The sequence below is a fragment of the Arvicanthis niloticus genome, chromosome 18 (assembly GCF_011762505.2).
Source record: "Arvicanthis niloticus isolate mArvNil1 chromosome 18, mArvNil1.pat.X, whole genome shotgun sequence".
NCBI lineage: Eukaryota > Metazoa > Chordata > Mammalia > Rodentia > Muridae > Arvicanthis > Arvicanthis niloticus.
In genome coordinates, this window is record NC_047675.1 from 47,575,954 (window position 1) to 47,593,038 (window position 17,085).

At 53.6% G+C, this 17,085-nt stretch overlaps 1 protein-coding gene across 1 annotated transcript in view; it reads left to right on the forward strand.

The window, feature by feature from the left end:
* Jph3 (junctophilin 3) overlaps positions 1 to 17,085 on the forward strand; it is a 64,542-nt gene that overhangs the window by 41,342 nt on the left and 6,115 nt on the right. Inside the window, exons 3-4 of the mRNA XM_034522257.2 lie at positions 10,425 to 10,549; positions 13,283 to 14,166. Coding sequence (XP_034378148.1) covers positions 10,425 to 10,549; positions 13,283 to 14,166 — 1,009 coding nt within the window. The remainder of the gene's footprint in view (positions 1 to 10,424; positions 10,550 to 13,282; positions 14,167 to 17,085) is intronic.

Sequence of the window (17,085 nt, forward strand, 5' to 3'; positions counted from 1 at the left end):
ACTGCCTTCGCCTCCAGCTCTCTCTGTCCCCCTCCTCCTCTTCTCTCTCTTCTTCCCTTCCTCCTCCTTTCTCTGTCTCCCTGCTTCTCCCCTTCATCAGACTGGGATCTCTGGCCCTACTGTGTCAGATGCCACTGGGAGGTCTTTGAGCTCCCCCCTCCCCACCCCTCACCCCTGTCCTTGGTTGCCGGGTGCCCGCGCAGACGGTATCACCGAGAGTGGCTCTCATCTGTCGACCGAGTTTAACTGAGCTTGTGGTGCTGCCCTGGACCCACCCTGTCCTTGACTTGTGAGGGTGCATCCTGGTGCCGTGTGACCTGCTCACATGTCGACACAAATAAAGGTGAGACCAGGGACTCCAGAAGGGTTGGCAGGAAAGGGCTTCAGAGGCGGCAGAGCCTGCCACAAGGAGAGGTGGCAGGCCTGTGCCTGGCAAGGCATGTCTTACAGGTAAGCCAGCTGACATCGTGAATGCAGTTGACCCCCAAACAGGCTCTCTGTTCACCATATCCTGACTCTGGAGTCAGTCTCCACTTGGTCCCACTGAGCTCCTTGGTGAGGGTGCAGGGGGTGGGGGTGGGGGGGGCGACTTCCTCTTTGCCCTCTGACCCATGGGAATCTGGGTTCTGATGGCCAGGCAGTATCATAGCAGACATGTCCTCTTGGTGCTGAGGCCCAGGGTAGAGGAGAGCAGGGTCATCATACACGATCCCCTTGGGCCATCCTTGGGGATAGGCGGCCATGCTTGAGACACCAAGGACGGAGGCCTCCTGTCTGTCCCCTCTGGTGTTGCTTCATCACCCCTAGGTCAAAGTTTCTGCCTGTGAGCACGCCCTCTGCTGGGGGTCAGGAGGCCCCTCCAGACACCCTCTTCCTCCTGTACCCGAGTAGAGCAGAACTGCCCACAGATCAGATTTAAAATGGGCACTGAAAAGGCAAAACAAGAGGCTGCCAGAGGCTTCGGGTTACTGTGCCTGCCCACACATGTGAGGCCTCAGTGTTCACGTTAGCCCATGTCTGACCCTGTCCCCCTGTGCTCCTGTGTCCAGGACCCACCTAGCCATCCCTGGGAAAAGACCCTGAGCCCAGCCTGTTGGGAAGACTGCCCTGTTCAGTGGGTCTCTAGGCTGTTCCTCGTACAGTTCGCGTGGTTGGCCTGCTATTCCTGGGTACGGGGGTGGGCTGTAGGGTGAGGGAAAGGAGGGGTGCTGGGTCTAAAGATAGATAGGAGGCCTGAAGGTGAGGGGAGGCACCGGAAGGAGGGTGAAAGAAAGCTTAAAAATCGACCTGCCTTTGCTTTTCTCAGGCTTCCCGAGCTCCTAGAGCACTGGGGTTGTCATGACAACTGAGATGCATCCTCTCTATCCTCCCCCCCATCCCCACCCCCAACCAACACACAGAAACTAGATGGTGTGGGTGGGGCCTTTTCTCTGACTGGCCAAGAGCTCTCTGACTGGGCGGACTCAGCACTGGAGGGGGATGAGCCTTGGCAAAGCTTGCCTCCATAAACAACTGTTTCCCCACCTGTGATGTGGGGTGGCCTGTGGGTTATGACAACATTCTGAGCAGAGCCCTGTCCACAGGGAAACTGCACAGTACAGTCCCCAACTGCCATTCCTGCAGTAAAGCCTTACCCTTCTCTTACTGGACTGCCTGGTTTTATAAAATTGGCTTTCTGACCCCCACCTCCAAAGTCAGCCCTTGTGTTCCCACCTCAGCAGCAGGGGCATTGGTGACTTTTTAGCCAGCACAGAGGTGTCCACAGGAGGAGGGCAGTAACACTGGGAAGAGAGAGGCCATTGGGAACCTGACTTTCAGATGGTAGCATTTAGCCAATGCCGATTGTGGGTGTGGCTCATTGACTGGGCCAATTTAGGCTCCGTTTGGGGAACGGGAAACTGGGAATCTGCCCCACACCTCCGAGTAAGAGGCTGATTCCTTCCTACATGGAGCACGGCTGTAAAATCAAGCCCAGGCAGCCACAGCAGTGTGCTCTCGTGGACTCAGCATTGGGGAGACTGAGGCAGGACTGCAAATTTTAAACCAGCAAGATCCTTGCCACAAAGCAAGATCCTCGTTCAAAAGTCCAGGGCTAAGACACAGCTCACCAGGAGAGTGCACACTTACATGAGCAAAGCTCAAACCGGAGCCCCGTAAGACAGCCAGCTTACTACAGTGCACTAAGCCCTGGGTTCAGTCTCTGGCACCTTGTAAACCTGGGTGGAGGCATTGGAGAGATGGCTCTGTGGCTAATAGCATGTGCTGCTTTGTTACAGGGACTGGAGTTCAGATTCCAGCATCCATGTTGAGTGGCTCGCAAACACTTGGAACTGCAGTTCTGGGGAGGTCCAACATCCTCCTCTGGCCCCCATGGGCTCTTTCATGCACACACACACACGTACCCACATAGACACACACCCATTGGTAATGATGATGTTAGGGGCTGGAGAGATGGCTCAGTGGTTAAGAGCACTGACTGCTCTTCCAGAGGTCCTGAGTTCAATTCCCAGCTCACAACTATCTGTAATGGGATCCCATGCCCTCTTCTGGTACTGTCTGAAGACAGCTGCAGTATACTCATAGACATAAAATAAATTTTTAAAATCTTTCAAATGAGCCGGTGCCCAGTGCTGACATTTTAAAAAATAATAATTATCATTAATTATAGTAATATTTGTATAATATATATTAAGTATATTAATAATTATTTTTATAACTACAGGCATGGTGACACATGCCTATTACCCTAGCACTCAGGAGGAAGACAGATGATCATGTACATTCAGTGTCATCCTCAGTTACATACTAAGCTGGACGCCAGCCTAAGCTACATGAGAGACCCTGGCTCAAAAATAATAAAAAGGCAAAATGAAAAGAGAAATGCAAATTAAAGTGACAGTGGATGATACTGCCCTGCTTGTCAGCCTGGGAGAGATGGGTGAGCTCTGCCGAAGCTGAGCAGGAGAGTGCTCGTCATGTCCAGTAGAGCACAGGCCTTAGTGTCCGCGCAGAGCCTTAACTAGGAGGTCACATTTCTGGAAGTGGATCCCCAAAATAGATGCGTTGCAAAAGTCCAGCGTGATCAACAGATCGTCGTTAGGCAGGCAGTGACACGTGGTCACTGTCAGCTTGGGGCAGCTCAGTGAACAGAACCAGGAATTCCTGCAGTCCACTAACATGACACAGATTCCAAAGTGTGATGTTAAGGGAGAAGTGGAGTGCACCCTGCGATGTGGCATCTAGCTTCGGGTCTTGTGTCTGACACATGGGATCCGTAGCACTCAGCACCGAGTCCCGTGTCTGACATGTGAGAACCATAGCTCTCAGGCTGGCTTGGATGCTGTTTTGCTCTAGGTTTCAGACTTTATTGGGTTTTAGTGTATTTGCATACCACAGTAAAGGTTTCTTGGAGCTGTTCAGGAGGCTGAGGCAGGAGGATTGTGAATTTGACACTGGCTTGGGGTACATAGTGAGACCCTGCCTCCAGAAAAGAAAGTATTCCTTGAAGATAGAAGCAAAAATTCACTTGTGTCTCCAATGTGCCGTCTCGATGGCCTCAGAGTGATCTCACAAATGTTCATGTGTCTGCACTGGGACCTGGACATGCTTCTCGGTCACTGCGCCAACCTCTTGCTGACCCTTCTCACTGGGCAGGCCCTGTCCTGTGTGCAGGCCCCAGTGCCTTCCTGTGCCCAGCATCTGTGTCCACTGGGCACATTTGTCCATTGGGCACTGTTTCCAGAGGGCACCAGTGACTCAGAGCAGAGATGTGGGATCTTTTCGCTCCCTCGCCACATGTGGCTGCTTGCAGGGACAGCTTTGAAAGCTCCATTCTTCTTTTATAACAGGGTTTCTTTCCACTTAGGAACCTTCAAGGAAGGCGAAGGTGGTCCCTGGCACAGTGGGAACAGGTTCTGGTGGGGGGCAGCCATGCTGCACTGGTCTGATGTCCTCTGAGTCACTGCTGACCCTAGAGGGGCTGGGAGGTGGCTTTTCTATCCTGAGTTTTTATGTTCTGTGCCTCCCCTCCCCCAGCCTACCTCACCTCATACAGATGCAGCCAGATCAAGCTGCATCCCTCTCCAACACTCCCTACCCCCCCAACCCCCCCCATCCCTGTGCCCTGGCTCTTTAATGTCTCCAGAAAGACTGAAAACAACAAAACCAGGAAGCAGGGGCTGTTGCCAGGAGCTGAGGCTAGGTGTGGGGGGCATCCAGAGAAGGTGAAGCTGGACTCTGGAGGGATGGCACATTCCAGAATGTTGCCTGCACCTTTGAACTTGCTTGTTGAACCAGACATGTCAGAGCAAATAGGCCATGAACCCGCAGAACCTTCGCAGTGGAGCAGCAGGCCCTGCTCCAGGCTCCTTCCCCACAGTGACCCCTCTCTATACCCACTCCACAGATGGGGACGTGAGTCCTAGAGAGGGAAGCTCTTCCCGAGCAGAGTGGCCAGTGAAAGAGGAGGCCACGTGCTCACCTCAGCCTGTCAGGGCTCCTCCTACAGTGATGCTGTGGCTCTCCATGGTTAAGATGGCTGTGTGCGCGCATACACGGAGGGTTGTGCTCAGGAGGGCTGTGTGTGCATACAGGCACACTGTGCCATGTGTGTGCATGTGTACACGTGCTGTGGTCAGCGTGGTTCTCTGGGTGTACACACTGTGGAGGGCTGTGTGTTAGTCTACGCTGTGGTCGGGAGGGCTCTCGGCGTGAGTGCATACCCAGGGTTAGTGGGGCAATTGCTTGGTCACAGCGGCTCAGACACTATAACCACCTTACATCGGAGCTTTCTTCACTGTGAGGCGCCGCCCTGGGCACCTTGGTGACCATACTCTAAGCTGTGCATAAACACTTGGTGGCTATAGCCGGGCACGATTGGACATTTTGGATAGGAAGACTACATTTAAGACTTGGGAGGATGACTTAGCAAGACCCTGTCTAAAAGATAAATTCCAACGAGCCACCATGCTGTGACGGGCACAGAGTGCAGGGAGGAGGGGCGGTGCTGTGAGCCGAGGACACCTGGGAACCTTCCAGTCTCTGTCGGTGCAGGTCTTCATCAACCTGTGCTGTGGACCCCAGCAGGCAGCTCACAGGAGACACCTCTACCGATTCCCACGTGTAGCAGTCCATTCCCGAGGGAGCATGGTAGTAGTGACTCTGCTGCCTGGTCCCTGTACGCAGCCCTGAAATATCCCAAGGCTTGTGTCTAGGCGTTCCCCAGCAGTCTGTAGCACCCATTGGCAGAGTTGCTATGTAACTACTGGAGAACAGAGCCAGCCTGTGTCTCCCTAGTTGTGATATTAAAAACCATGACTCTGTCTCATTCCTGTGCACAATACCTGGTGTCAGGGATGCCCAGAGTCTCTAATCTTGTCAGGGTAAAAGCCAAGAGGTCACTGGCCTGTCCGCAGGGCATGACAAACTCTGGTCCAGTCTCCAGGGGCTGCGCTGAGGGACAAATGCTCAAGCCTATGGGGCTGGTCCCCAGCAGGCACCTGGTTTCAAACAGGGCCTGCAAGCACCCTGCCTGGGCATGGTCCCTCCCCAGCAGCCTCCCTGGAGGAGGTGGGGTTGCCTTGACAACTGCAGCCTAGGGAGAGAAACTTGCTGTGAGGTTGGGCACTTTCAGTAGAGTCGCTAGGAGGCTGGCTTCCCTCGAGGAGGCATAGGAAGGGTCTGTTTGCTCCACAACCCCGAGCCACCAGGGCTGCATGGGACTTCACCACCAATAGTGGTTTTAAGTGGACCATGTGCCAGACATAACTCCATCATGCACTGTTGGCTTCTCAAGGCTGTCAGCTCCAAGCACTGTGAACTTGGAGCCTGACTGTTCCATCTTCCTGGGAAGAAGAGTCCAGATCAAGATGTAAGTAGGGCTGGCTCCGTGACAGGCCGTAAGGAGAATCTGGCCCTAGCTCTGTTCTTTTCAAGATGGTGGCAGGTCCAGCATCTTCACAGAGTTCTCTGCCTATGTTCAAGTTTTCTCAATAGGCCAGAGTACTGGATTAAGGCCCATCCTGGTGACCTCACCATCTCTGAATAAGGTCATGGCCACAAATACCTGGAGCAGGACCATTAATAAGTCTACTGGGGCCATGACCCAACCTATGACACACACACTTGACCTTTGTGATTTAAGGCTGTCCTTCCTTAGAAGTGTAAAGAAAGCCACATTTACAGTCAAGTAGAAGCCCAGGTTGACATATCCTAGCACTAAGGTGGCAGAGGCAGGAGGATTAAGAATTCAAGCCCTGTCTGGGCTACAGAGTGTTGCTGGAGGGAGGGGGTGGGAGAGAGAGAGAGAGAGAGAGATAGAGAGAGAGAGAGAGAGAGAGAATGAATCATGTGGAGTGCAGGCTGGGAAGGCTGATCAAGCTCAACCGCCTTCATGAGAGGCAGTGTCTGCAGCAGTGTGGCCCTGCCTGCATCCTGGTGTCTGTCTATGCCCACTGCTGTTCTTGCTCCTTCTCAGACCAGCGCTGGTTCAGGGCAGCAGCTGTCCAGGGTGTGTTCTGCAGTAACAAATGTTGGCTAAGCACAAAGATGTTTTATGTCAGCTCTGAGGAGTTGAAGGCCTTGAGTTTCGGGTAGGACCTGCCAGGGGGTTTCATGAGAGGGGTAATAGGCTAGACCAGCAGCAGACATGCACAGCGTGTGAAGGAGTAAACTTCCAGGAAGCAAGAAGGGCCAAAGCCCCGAAAGGCACAAACTTATCTCCATGAAACAGGCCCTCCCTGAGGTTCAGTGAAGTCTGGGGACCATATCTGAAGGAACCCCGATATCTGTTGCCAGTACTGACTGGAGAGCACATGTGAGCTCCTGAGTCCGGTAGAGATTAGCTGTGCTGCTGTGGCAGAGGAGGAGTTAGAAGCATACACACAGTTGGCGCCACTGTATACCATCCTGTGAGATCCCGGAGGGGCAAAGCCCGGGAGAAGGGAAGCCATGATGTCTATGACCTTTGCCCCATCCCCTCCTGCCAACCCAGGCCAGGGATAGATACAGAACAAGAGGCAGCGAGACACTCGCCATGGAAAATTGAGTTCCTACGGTCCAGTGGAAGAGGCAATTCCGACAGACGCAGAGAAACACAAAAGGGCCAGCACAAAGAAGAGATAGAAGGTTCTGGAACGCGAGCCCCTTCCTCCAGAGGCTCACTGTGACTCCTGACCCTCCTGTCTCTTTGGTGGACTCTTCTGCTATGGTTCTCTGACACTGGTCCTAGGCAGGTAGCAGGAACAAGAATTCTTCTGCATAAAGGCAGGGCCGTGCACACCTGTCAGCCCAGCAGTAAGGCTGACGTAGGAAGATTATGAATTTGAGGCCTGCCTGGGCTAAAGAGAGAGATCCTGTCTCCCCCTGCCTTCCCACAAAAATAAATAAAATCTCCTCTGTGGTCCCTGAAGGCCTGCCTCAGCCTCCCAGGGTCTGGCTCCAGTGTCCAAGAGTCTGTGGTGAGGAGAACAGAGGCACAAGGCAAGGAGATGGGAAACTGCCAGGGAGACCCAGGAAGTCTTGAAGAAACCACTGTCCGGGCTCTGGAGCCTTGCTAGTGAACGAAGCTGGGGAGAGAGGGGGGAGTTGGGGACTCATGGGGAGAAGGTGGGTCTCCTCATGGGTCCACTACTTCCCTTAGCTCTGAGTCTCATAGCTGCCTGTTTACAGGAGGGTGATCTACATTCCAAGAGAGGGCAGAGAAGCCAGGATGTAGAGCAACTTCCGGTGTCTCCCGCACAAAGTGCCACACGTGGCCAGCAGCTTAAACAATACGTTTGACTCACAATCTACAGCAGTCAGAGTGGATTTCCCAGGCTAGGAGCAAGGTGGTGGGCCACCACTCCCAGAAGGCTCCAGGAAGGGTCTGCACCCTGGCTCCCCAGCCCCTAGACCCAGCTTCTCAAGTAGGAGAAACACACGTGTCAGGTGACCTGAGGACCAGACGCTGATTCACCTGGGTGTTTAGTGGTAACTTGGGTTCTGGCACACCCCTGAGGATGTTGACTCCACCCCAGATGATGCTGCACACTGTCAGCTGTGCCCCTGGCCTCGGCAATGGTTTCCATCAGAGGCTCACTGTCTGGTGTTAGCAGCACGGCTCTCTTTGGCAACCGAACGTGTAGTCGTTCCTCTCATGACTTCCCCCAGCAGTTGTCTGATTGGTCACACACCTGATATGGATGCTGGGCACCCAGCACATGCTCCGAAGATCCCTTCAGGGAAGGATTGGAAGCCTTATTGCGACATATACTGTAGGATCAAAGTCCTACAGTGTAAGCCCCCTGCCTCACTTTCCTGCATATTTGTGTGATGAGATCGCAGGTGTGGCACCACTTTGCTCAACTCTGCTAGGCACAAGGTCATCACACCCCCACCCCCACTGGCTGCCCCACAGTTCCTAGGCTCTCTCTGGATCCCATGGACCTCCTGCAGTTAGGTCCTCTCTTTATCTGGAAGATGACTGATCCTACCTGGCTTCTGTCTACCTTGGTTTCTTCTATCCAGGATGAGTCCCTGAGTCCTGGATCATGTCTAGCTGACTGACCCTCAGTTTCTCTGGGCTTTAAGTTGTCACCTCCTGTCTGGGTGCCTGAGTCTCTGGTGAGGACCCACGGGTACAACTATACCCATATACAGGGTACCCATGCAGGAGGAGCTGTGGGTACAACCATACAGATGCCAGCATTAATGGCAGGTGTAGGAGAGACTCTCATAGGCTGAGTGTCCCCTCTGTGACACTGCAGCCGGACCTCACAGGTATGAACCTAGACAGCGGGAGCCCCTGCTGGAGGCTGCTGTCCCTTAGAGAACTCGTTCAGGTCCTGCAAATCTTGTTTTAAATGTGCTTTGCCATGGGTTGGAGTCTTAACTAGCCATTGCTTGTTATTGGTTGATTTTACTTTACGGTTGGCACAGTATACTTTTATGTATGTGTGACATGTATTTGTAAATGCGCACACAGTATGGGTGAGTTAATGGTATTTTTACTAAGTGAGGATGTGGAAGCCAATCACAGCCCCTAAGGGATGTTGGGAAATTGTCAGTTGTCTCTAGAACAGCACTCAGAGGGTGAGTGATGCTGAGTGCCCATTCGGTTCAGGACGGAGCCCGACCAACAACTGTTTGAGAAGCTTCATCTGTGCAGAGTAGGCTCGACACCCCAGCTTTCTGTCTTTGGGATTTGGGGGTATACATGCTCCCCTGCTCCCTGGGGACACTTCAGCTCAGCAGCTGCTCTCTGGCAGGACTATGTTCTGCTTTGAGACATGGCAGCCTCCCTGTTGGAGCTGGGGGACCTCGCAGAGAACTAGGGACAGTTTCCAAAGTTGCATAGGGAAGTCAGTTTCAGAGTTCCACAAGCTATGCTGGGATCACAGGACAGAATGGAAGGGCTCTTGCTAGGGGACACAGGTTCCTCCGAGGTCCCCAGGCAGTTTCTGCAGAAGAGGCCTGCAGCCTACAGCCATGAGTCCTCAGCTGATCTATTATCAGTAATTAATTATGTGTTAGCTAGTGCTGTGTTAGTATAATGTTGTAATGACAAATACCAGATGCCCAATGAATATTCTAGAAGGTGTAGTTTTCATCTTACGTTCCATGGGACATGAGGTCATGGCTCTGTTGAGAAGCAATTGTCTTTCTGCTTCCAGGAACTAATGTGCTTCCAGGGAGAGATGTGCCAACACTACATTTTAGCATGTTGGGTTTTCTTGACTCCTTGGGCCGGTTCCCTGGTGAATGGCAGAGAACAGGAAGTCATAATGCCTAGAGTGCCGCATTAGAGAACCTGGGGCCTGGACTGGGAGTCCTCTTCCTTCCTGGATGTTTGTTCAGGGCTTGAGCTTCTCCCCCTGCATCTGGGTAGCATATTTTCTCCTGATATAATCATTTGAAAAATGAAGCTTGAAGCTGCAAACATTGTGAAGGGTCCTGGAGTTAGCTTGGAGACCCCAAGTCACAGGTACCGTGGGACATGAGAGCCAGGCTTCTGGGTAAAGACTGTGCCCTGAGAGCTTGCTCCTCCAAGTGTCTGTGGTGGAAACACAGTCTTAAAAAACAACAGGGCTGTAGAGGTGTCTCGGTGACTCAAGCACCTGCTGTCCTTTGTAGAGAAGCTGGCTTTTGTTCCCAGCAAACACGTAAAAGCTCACAAGTGCCTGCAACTCCAGTCTTGAGCTATCTGACATCTTCTTCTGGCCTCTGTTGATTGTACGTGCACAGACACACGTGCAGGCAAAGCAAAAAGGAAACGTATAATTTCTCCACAGGCTGCTACACTAAGGCTGGCTGGTTGATGCTAGGAATGTTTGTTGAGTGACTATTTGAACAGGATCTGAGGATAGACACCCAGGTAGGTACTCATGACAAAGTGTCCCTTCTGGGCCTTCACTCAGTGCTCACCCTTTATTTCCTGTCTCTCCCAGGACCTCCCACTCACGGGCTAAGGCTGAGGCAGCACTCACTGCAGCTCAGAAAGCCCAGGAGGAAGCAAGGATCGCCAGGATCACTGCCAAAGAGTTCTCCCCTTCCTTCCAGCACAGGGAAAACGGTGAGTCCTGCCTGGGACGGTGGTCCCTGATGCCTCCTGGAGCCCCTGATGCCCCCTGGAGCCGATTGTCACCCCAAGCTAGTGCCTTACTAGTGACCTCCCTTGCAAACACATGTGTGGGTGTGCACTGGCTTTAGTTACTGTTTCTGTTCTTTTTTAAAAAGAGTTATTTATTTTATGTATATGAGTACACTGTTGCTGTCTTCAGACACACCAGAAGAGGACATCAGATCCCATTACAGATGGTTGTGAGCCACCATGTGGTTGCTAGGAATTGAACTCAGGACCTCTGGAAGAGTAGTCAGTGCTCTTAACCACTGAGCCATCTCTCCAGCCCCCTTAGTGACTGTTTCTAAGCTCTCTGCCTGTGTGGACACCGCCTCTCGTCTTCTGGTCCCCAGGTTATTCTATAACCATCTACAGTGATGGCTTTGATGCCTCTGTAGCAAGGGTGACTGAAAAGCTGGATCTAGTCTCATCTAATAGTTTCTGTTGCTTGTTTCTAATACAAGATCTTATTCTGTAGCCCAGGCTGGCCCATGGCAATCCTCCTGCCTCAGCCTCCTTTGTGCTGAGTTTGATTTAATGTTAATATAAACTCAGTGAAGTGCAGGCAGCCATGGCAGGGGAGTGGCTGCCAAGATGGAGGATCTCCAATGAGCAGAAGCCTGTGCTGTGTCACTGTCCTCTGGGAGATATGTGGACGAAGGCATGGAGAACTCCAGTGTTGGGACAGTTGCCTGAGGTGGGGGTTGTGCTGTCCCCACTCAGTCACAATGCATCCTGGGAAGCATCTTGGAGACAGAGACACAGCCCCCCTGTCTGCCCCCAGATACTGTACATAGGGTGAGAATTGAAAGTTAAACGAGGCTGTGGGGCTAGGGTGTGCTGTGCCTGATCTGTGTTTCACACAAATGAAGACGGGGCCTCTGGGCCTGGACTGAGGAGCCAAGCTCACACAGCTGGTGGTGTCTGCTCAGAAGATCAAATCAGAGTCGTGCTATCTGCTCCTTCCCCCAGGACCCACTCCGGTATCCCACCAAGCCCTGGCCACTGGCATATCTGTCAGATGTTTCTGGTTTAGAGGGGAGGTGGCTACCAACTCTACACAGTCCCTTTCACCCAGATGCTCTCAAGAGAGAGAGAGAGAGAGAGAGAGAGAGAGAGAGAGAGAGAGAGAGAGAGGAAGAAGGAAGGAGCCCAGGCCCCCAGTGGAGGGCCTAGCTTCTAGTCAGACTGAGGTGGCTCTTGTTCAGGTCAGTGGGCTGCAGGCAATCTGCCCCGCATTCAGACTGCTAAGCTCATAACTGACCCCAAGCAAGGCGAGCCATATGTAGAATATGTACATCAACAAGCATATTAATAATTCCCACAGATCCCCAGGCTCCAGCCTGCTGCTGGTTCCTTCCTGGTGTCCCACTACACTGTCCCTAGGAGCTTTGATTGGAGGGGACTCAATACTATCTGAGGTACTGTGTGTGGAATGCCAACCAAGAGATTGATCCACCAAGGTGTTCTGATGATCCTGGACAAGACCCATAGAGCCAGCCCTGCCCACAGCTGGACTTTGGACCTTTGACTACCAGATGTGTGGCCTTATGTCCCATGTATGTGGGCCTTGGAGCACCCAGCTGGCCCCGGATAGTGTTTCTTCTGGGGAGACCTCAGCTAAGGTCTATTTTCTGTTCAGAGATGCCGCCTTGAGAAAAATTTATGAGAATAACCTTCAACTGGTAGTAGCTCATCTGCCCGCTTCCTGGGACAGGACCAGACCGTGGGACTTGGCTGATGCAGTCTGTCCCTGGCTGTTGCTCTCTGTGGCCTCTGGCCATGCCTGCTGCCTGGGAGGCTACCATGGCCTCCTCTCCAGTATTGTTACTTCCCGGTGCCCTTACGTCCCTTCTGTGATTCACGTCCCCACATTAAGGCATTTCCTAGAATGCATTAGCGGCCAGTGGGGCCTTACTGGAAAGGGACTGGGGGCTAAGTGCCCTACTCCCTGGTCCTCAAGACCAGCAGCTGCTGTGTTCTCTTTTAAAGAGAAGACTCCCGAGGACGATGGCTGCCCCATGGTCTTGTGGAGACAGCGGCAGAACCGACATTTAACATGGATCCCGGATCACAAGCTCAGGCTGTCCCTGGTTCTAAAAACATTACCCAAGTGTTTATCAGCTAGGGGCAGAAGGCTGCCCTCCTTTGGGCTGGCTGTGTGGGGAAGACCCTGGTATCCAGTCCCTCTGAGACTGTCTGAAGCCACAGGGCTGGAAGGAGGGGTACAGGATGAGTCGGAGCAGTGCCCGGAGCACCGAAGCTGATACCCTATCCGTAAAGCTGGCACAGCCATGTCCCAGGACGCAAGGCAGGAATCAAGGCACTGAGATTAATTTGCCCCAGGTGCCTTCTTGGTCTTCATAATGGTTTTCCAGGGACAGCACGGGCTCTGCAGCTAATTTTAGCTGAGAATGACCTCCATGGAGCTGGCAGGCGGGCACAAACCTCCCTGTAAGATGCTGAGCCGCCTCACCCTTGTCAAGAAGGCCACAGGGCACACAGCAGGCTCATGCCCTGACTTTCCAGGTCCCTGTTTTCTACCTAAGAGACTCTGGGGACAGAAAGTGCCTGGCTTTAAGGTCCTGCCAGTTATCTTTGTTGAGTGACCCAACACACATGGGGCACAAGATCTCTCTTCTGAGGGCTCCTTGTAACTCTGTGTGCTTTTGTCTCCCACCCAAGGGCTTGAGTACCAGAGGCCAAAGCACCAGATGTCCTGCGATGACATCGAGGTGCTCTCCACCGGGACACCCCTGCAGCAGGAGAGCCCTGAGCTGTACCGAAAGGGCACTACCCCTTCTGATCTGACCCCCGACGACAGTCCCCTGCAGAGCTTTCCCGCCAGCCCCACGGCTACCCCTCCGCCAGCTCCTGCCTCCAGGACCAAGATGGCCCACTTCTCCAGGCAGGTCTCGGTGGATGAGGAGCGAAGCGGGGACATCCAGATGCTCCTTGAGGGCCGCGGAGGGGACTATGCCCGCAACAGCTGGGGCGAGGAGAAGGCTGGGGCCTCTAGGGGTGTCCGCAGTGGTGCCCTACGCAGCGGCCAGCCCACTGAGGACTTCCGCACCCGGGGCTCAGGTCACAAGCAGCCTGGGAACCCCAAGCCCCGGGAGCGGCGGACGGAGTCCCCCACCACGTTCTCGTGGACTTCTCACCACCGGGCAGGCAATCCCTGTTCTGGGGGCCCCAAGCTACTAGAACCAGATGAGGAGCAGCTGAGCAACTACAAGCTGGAGATGAAGCCCTTACTAAGGATGGATGCCTGTCCACAGGATACACACCCACAGAGACGGCGTCACAGTCGGGGTGCTGGGGGAGACCGGCGCTCTGAGGACCGGGGCTTCGGGCTACAGAGACTGAGGTCCAAGTCCCAGAACAAGGAGAACCTCAGGCCAGCCTCCTCTGCAGAACCCACGGTGCAGAAACTAGAGAGCCTGCGGCTGGGGGACCGGCCTGAGCCCCGTCTGCTGCGTTGGGATCTGACCTTCTCCCCACCCCAGAAGTCCCTGCCTGTTGCACTCGAGTCTGACGAGGAGACTGGGGATGAGCTCAAGTCTAGCACGGTAAGTGGTGCCCAACCAACCCCTTGCCGGGCAGAGGCAGTGGGACCCAGGGCCACCTCCTGTTTACTCTGCTTTCTGTGGATTTCCTCGCCAGGGATTGGGGTTGTGGGATCTACGGGAGGCAGAGACAGTGCCATAGATGGATGCCCGAGAAAGCCACTCTTGGGCTCACCCTTTAGAAGTAGTGTGGGTGCCTGGAGGGCCCAGGCTGACTGGTGCAGACCTGTTGCTATCTGTGGTTTGTTCTGGAGCAGAGCCAAGGAAGGTCCCTCTGTCCAGATAGATAGTCTCTCTCTTCTGGGCACCTTTCATTTTTGACATGCTAAAACAGGCAAGGGTTCAGCTTCCAGGAAGTTGACGCTCTACACATGGGACAATGGGTTGGAGTCCTGCAATCCTCCCCTGAGGCCAGGCTCCAAGGTCTCCCTGACTGTGCAGCTTCCCACCCAAGCAGTGGGAATTTGTTAGGAATTCATAGCATTGAGATTCCTGGGCCCTTTGACAATTGGAGATTTGCCGTGTCTTATAGGACTCCTAAGTGAGCTCCCTTGCTTAGAGCCCAGGATCAACTCTGTCTGTCAGGGACTGTCCCTCCCTTCCCAGTCTTCACTTTTTGTCTCTGGATGGGCCTTTTGAAGGAAACAGCAGCCTTCCCTGGACCAGGCAGGACTAGGACACTTTAAGGGTCCTCCTGGGATCTCTAAAGCCACAGTGACAGAAGGCAGCTGGAAGGGGTGCTGGCAACACAGGAGCCTGGTGTCCCGTGTACCAGTGGTCTCAGCAGACAGGGCCCTGGTCACCTGCCTTGACACAGAAGAGCACACTCTGATGCCTGAGCTTTATGTGGCGAACTGGATTTCTGAGCATATAGCTGTATGTCTGGGGGTTGCGAGGAAGCTCCCCACAGGAATGCTCTGTGGCATGTGACGCGTGTGGGTCACACACCTGTGCCGAGCCCAGGGGGACCCTCTTCAGGTTCCTTACTGCTGCAGCAGCAGGGATCAAGGGGCCTTGGGACGATGTGGTTTCAGTTCACAGAACCAGGAGTCACTTGCCCCAGGTGAGATTCTCCTTGAAGACACTGATGTCTGTCCTCAGCGCTGCAATTCTAAAATGTCTCCTCTGCTCTGATTGCTGCTGGGACCACAGCACTAGCTTGGGCCTCACCCCGCTGAGCCTGCCGAGCAGTTGTGGGCATGTGGTGTGTGTGGCTATTTCAGGAGCAGCACAGCAGTGAGCAGGGGCGGGAAGTTCAGGAGTGGTTCTTTAGCTCTCTTAACCATGTTGGCTTTTTTGGGTGCTTTAAGACGAGGCTTCTGGCTGGGACTGTCGTCTCAACAGTAGAGTGCATTTGCCTGGTACACATACGGGCCCCAGGTTTGGTCCCCAGCACCACTGGAAAGGAACAGCAGAGTTTTCGCCATACCCATAACCCTAGCACTCGAAAGCTTGATACAGAGTGAGCATCACAGTCATTCCAGCCTGGGCTATATAACAAGGCTATCCTTTGAGAGAGCAGAGTGTGTAAATTGATCCTGAGGACGAGTTCAATCCCTGGAACCAGGTAGCACTGGTGCACTCCTGTAATCCCAGCACTTGAAAGGCAGAGGCAGGCAGGTGAATCTCTGAGGTCAAGGCCAGCCTGGTCTACAGAGTGAGTTCCAGGATGACCAGGGCTATACATAGAGAAACCCTGTCCTGAAAACCAAAAACCCATCAGCATCATTACCGCAGCACTGGGGACATAGAGTGGCCAGTGAGGCCAGCCTACTTGGCGAGCTACAAGCCAGTGAATGTCTCCTATGTCCACAGAAAACAAGGTGAGAGACTCCCGAGGAAACCTGGGGTTGCCCCAACTTCCGCATGTAAACATGTACACACATGAACATCTACAAAATGCATACATACACATCCAAAAATAAACACCCAAAGTTCCCTAGGGGAGGTGTGCAGAGCATAGGATTGGCCGTAAGTATAGGCTGGGAGAGCCAGAAGCTGACAGCGCAGGGTAGCTGTGCCCTACAGCTTCCAGCTAGGATTGTCTGGGATACTCTGTCACTCCCCAAAGCCACCCACACTTCAAGAAGGGAAACCAGAGAGGGGCTCCAGCCCTGCCCCATGGTCCCAACTTCCTAAGAAAGCAGGCAGGTTTTCTGTAGGTACCACGTGGTCCTATGGGCGTGAGCGGAGGTCAGGCAAGGCTCAGCTGTAGAGTCCAGCCTTCATGGCAAATGAGAGGTGACTGCTCCCTGCTTGTGTTTAGGGGTGACCATGGGTGGCCTCTGGAAGGTTGACTGGCAGCCATCTCAGATCTGTGTGCCCTCCCGGAGGGCTCTATATAGCATGGTTTACCCTGTATCCTGGTCAGGGAAGCTGGTCCCTGGCTGGTGACATCACCACGTCCTCCGGGTTGTATGGAAGTGGTGGATGGATAGCAAAGACCCAGGGCTCTGACTCATAAGGGTCCTGGCCATGCTCAATTTCTGTCTAAACCTCAAGAACCCCACCTCTCTGGTGTGATGGGCAGAACGTGAGTCCCCAGCTCTAGACTGATCATGTCTGGTAGCAACTGCAGATGATTCCTGGTGGTAGAATCCCTTTGGTGGAGTGAACCATCACTGTGATGGGGGGCCAGACCCCAAGGCTGGCATCCTTGGCCAACTCTGCTATTAAGATACTTTCCTCTTCACTGCAAGGCTAGCTCAGCCCAGGTATCATGGCATCTCAAACTCCATGCCATAAAAGCACCAGAGTTCAGAAGTGAAGTCAAGACTGGAAGGCCGGCCTTGTTCCTGCCAGGGAGTACCTGGGTTTCCACTCACTCTTCAGCAAAGTGGTCACAGGAGAACGGGCTGGGCTGCTTGGTCCTGGGCCCGGTAGGACTGGCTACTTGGCTCTTTCTTCATTGGCTAGTTCCCA